Source organism: Silene latifolia, chromosome 4 (genome assembly GCF_048544455.1).
Source record: "Silene latifolia isolate original U9 population chromosome 4, ASM4854445v1, whole genome shotgun sequence".
NCBI lineage: Eukaryota > Viridiplantae > Streptophyta > Magnoliopsida > Caryophyllales > Caryophyllaceae > Silene > Silene latifolia.
This window is the reverse complement of record NC_133529.1, coordinates 77,467,618-77,471,677: the sequence shown is the minus strand read 5'-3', so window position 1 is coordinate 77,471,677 and position 4,060 is coordinate 77,467,618. Positions and strand designations below refer to the sequence as shown.

General features: G+C 38.9%; 2 protein-coding genes across 2 annotated transcripts; both read left to right on the top strand.

The window, feature by feature from the left end:
* The first annotated feature begins 1,799 nt into the window (after positions 1-1,799).
* Positions 1,800-2,342, top strand: LOC141651672 (protein FAR-RED IMPAIRED RESPONSE 1-like). Its single transcript, XM_074459371.1, has one exon. The coding sequence runs from the start codon at positions 1,800-1,802 to the stop codon at positions 2,340-2,342; it is 543 nt and encodes a 180-aa protein (XP_074315472.1).
* Positions 2,343-2,360: 18 nt separating this feature from the next.
* LOC141651671 (protein FAR1-RELATED SEQUENCE 7-like) lies at positions 2,361-3,551 on the top strand. The gene is made up of 3 exons (XM_074459370.1): positions 2,361-2,691; positions 2,845-3,212; positions 3,525-3,551. The coding sequence occupies exons 1-3, from the start codon at positions 2,361-2,363 to the stop codon at positions 3,549-3,551; spliced, it is 726 nt and encodes a 241-aa protein (XP_074315471.1).
* Positions 3,552-4,060: the final 509 nt, after the last annotated feature.

Genomic DNA, 4,060 nt, shown 5'->3' with positions numbered 1-4,060 from the left:
GGATGGATTCGTGTTATGGTTGATTTTAATACAGGTAATGGCAGTGCTCGTAGTAGTATGATGTTTAGGAGTGTGAGTAAAATTCGATAGTATTAACGGATTGTGTGAGGATGTTTATGTGTGTGAGTAAACTTCGAGGACGAAGTTCGTTCTAAGGGTGGTAGAATGTAACATTCCGTCTTGATGGTTGATCTTGACCGGTGGATTGTCTTGGTATTGAGTTACTAGTGAGTGTTATGGAAGTGAGACAAGGTTGGCAACATTATATTGTGGTTATTTGGTAATATTATGGAGTTAGTATTGAGAGTATATGCTGTAGTTGGGACGATATCGTGAGTCATGTGGTGGAAGTAAGTGTGGTTGGTAGACCTAGTGTTAGGTGTCCAGGTTTCATAGGTTGGGTTTGAACTTCGGGGACGAAGTTCTTTTTAAGGAGGGAAGACTGTAATACTACGGATTTTATAGGCTGGTACTCGACCGAGTATGGCCTACTCGGTCGAATAGAGTGTTTCGTGTAGCCTGTTTGGCTACTGCTCAGGAACACTCGGCCGAGTATGCTGAATACTCGACCGAGTAGAGGGTACTCGGCCGAGTATACTTTATACTCGACCGAGTATCCGGTCTGTCGGGTATTATTTCCGCGGTTTTGATTAAAATGATTAGAGATTATTTATATAATCGTTTGTCAGTTTCTAAAGGCATTCTCTTCCAAAAACATAAACTACGTTTCTTCCCCCTCTAATCATCTTCATCAATTCCAAGGCAAAGGTCATCGATTGTGGGTTCTAGCACCATATTCCGTTTCAGTCGTCATAGTAAGTGTCTTATCTTTATTGATCTATTGTTGTCCTTATAAGTTAGCAAACCCTAGTTTGGATTAATTTGGGGGTTTAGGGTTTGCTCATCATATATTTGTTGATTGTTGATTACCATTGTTGTAGGTGACGATGTGGTATTTGTTATGCATTTGTATGATTGATTGCAGCATAGCGGATTGCGAAAAGGTAGGGTTTCCCTACTCAGTTACTGTTAATTGATTTAAGACTGTGATTGTGTTGTAATTGTTGTTATCTGTTGATCATCGGAGTATGGGTGATGTGATGACGGTGGTTATGTGGTTGTGTTGTGACGGTTGTGGTGTTGTGACAGCTGTGGTGGTGTGTGATTGTGGTGGAGTCACTTGCGGGAGTGGCTTCACACCCTAGTTCGCTCTCCGTGGAACCCGTCACGGGAGGGGATGTGCACATTAAGGGACAGGGATTGTTAGTCGCTCGTTGATGAGCTGGACTAGGTAGGGATGGGCTGCGGTCACCCACTGGCGGCGAGGATTATCTGTTGCGATGGGTAATCTTGCAGGGCTACACACTTCGGTGTGTAGTCGGTTATTGTGTGAGATCGGGAGACCGGGGATGGAGGATGATCAGCCGGTTGCATGGTTTGTTTGTCTTATCTTGATTGAACGGTAACTGACCCCGGTTGTTATTTTGTAAAACCTGCGGTGATCCATTCGGGGATGGTGAGCAGATTGTGATAGGTAATGCAGATGTTTAGCTATGGGACAGTCATGGGGAGTCACCACTCGAGTCTAGCTTCCGCCGTCAAAAGATTTTGCTTACATTCTCTGTAGGTTTTAGACCTTTCATAGTTAATGTTTGGTTGATTTTGAAAACATGTAATCACTAAGTCTTTATACTTTAATAAAGGTTGTTTGGAATTGGTAACTTTGATATACTAACCTCGGGAAACCGAGATGGTAACAGCCTTTCATGCTAGGGTAGTCCTTGGTAAGGTACCTTGGTATGAGGGGGTGTTACATTGATCACCACAAGAAGTCAGTCACCTTTGCTGCTTCACTTGTGGGTAGGGAGAACGACAAGAATTTCAATTGGGTTTTTCAGAAATTCTTAGATTGTATGGGTGTAAAGGAACCCAGTTGTTTATTTACCGACCAATGCCTGGCAATGAAAATTGCAGTGCCTGCTGTTTTTAAGACTGCTGCCCACCGTTATTGCATGTGGCACATCATGCAGAAATTACCTGAAAAGGTAGGCACGACAGTGACCAAAGAGACAGATTTTGTAAGCCGTATGAATTCTATTGTCTGGGATTCTGACCTAGAGCCTTTTGATTTTGAAGAGAAGTGGTCTGCAATGATCAAGGAGTTTCATCTGGAAGATAATGGATGGTTGACATATATGTTTAACAAGAGGCAACGTTGGATTCCGGCTTATTATCGTGATATTCCTCTTGGTTGTCTTCTCAGAACAACCCAACGTTCTGAGAGCATGAACAGCTTCTTCAAGCGGTTCGAGAATCCTCGCGGCACACTTGTGGAATTTTAGTTGCGCTTCCAGAGTGCTATGGATCAGCAAAGATACACCCAAAAGTCCCTTGATAGAGACTCTCTACCTGTAACCAAAACCCTGCTTCATCTTGAGATTCATGCATCCACTGTGTACACACACGCACTCTTTTACGAATTCCAAAAGCAGTGTGTCTCTTCTTTGAATTCATGTAGCGCTGGAAATTCTTCAAGGGATTCCACTACAAGGTTTCTTGATGTTGAAGATGCAATATTGCGTACTACGTACACTGTAGCATTTAATCCCACAACTTTTGATGCAAAATGTTCATGTAAGATGTTTGAGAGGAAGGGATACATCTGCAAACACATTATTTGGATTTTATCAGGTAAAGGGGTGAGGAAGATACATGAATAATACCTTTTGAGTAGATGGACAAAGAACACCAAGAAGATGCCTCTTTATGATGTGCACGGGCAGTTGATCGGTGATTTTGATTCCTCAGATGTGAGTAAGCTGTAGATTTCAAATGTTTGGTCAGAGTTCTACTCAACGCTGTCTCTGATAAAATCTCTGCCTGAAAATCACGTAACTGAACTGACTGATTTACTGAAGGCATTTAGACAGAAATTCAAGCCCGACCCTGAAACAATGACAAAACAACAAGAGTTAGAGATTCTTCTTGGGGTTAAGTGTTCAGATGAGGTCCATATATTACCACCAGTTAAATCCAAAAACAAGGGTAGTGGCAAGAGGTTGACCTCTAAGAAACAAATGTCCATTGAAAAGGCACAAAAGCCGAAAAGGTTTTGCAATAATTGTAAACAAATAGCACATCATGATAAGCGCAACTACCCCAACCCAGCTGCTGAGACATCTGAGCACTCGGGTGATGATAATAAATCTGATGTAAGTGATTTTTCTAACTACATTCATTATGATTGATTTCTTACTTACATTATTTAATTTTTTATTTCTGACTTGTTCTGTGTGTTTTTTGAGAAACAATATCACATGCACCTCTAAATAATATCATGTTGTATACGCAATAGTTTCACAAATATAAACGATTTATTATCATCCAATTTTGTCTTCTTGTGAAACAATATCACATGTACCTCTAAATAATATCATTAGTCATTGTATACAATATCACAGTTATTTACATGTACAACATACTGCTGAAATATTTTTTTGTGTTCTTTGTTTTGCTTTTTGCAGACTTCTTCACTTGCGGATGTTGATTGAGAGCTTGAGTACGTGCTGATGAAGTCTATATTACTCGCATATACAATTTTTTTTAGTTGTTAACCAATACAATATCAAAGTAGGAACATTGTTTTTTGTTTTTTTATAATTTTATTCTACATGGCCTCCTATTTTGTATTCTTTTTCGAATTTTTTGTAAAAACCTCAGTATTACTAAGATTTTGCCTTGTGAAGACTTGATTGTAAACAATATCACGTTTACTAAAGAACAATATCACTATTTTCTTATAAATAGTATCAGAGTTACAGTACTTTTATGAAAGAAAATCTAATTGATTGTGTTTTTCCACCAATAGCGCAGCAATTTAAAAAATAAGTATCACCCAAATAATATCAACCTATCTCTATAACAATATCAAATCTCATAACAAAAAATATCACATTATTGTGATATTGGGATTTAATCTCTCTAGAATTTTTTAAATTCTGTAACACAATATCACCATGTTTACACAACAATATCAAACTCTAAACAAAAAAATATCAAA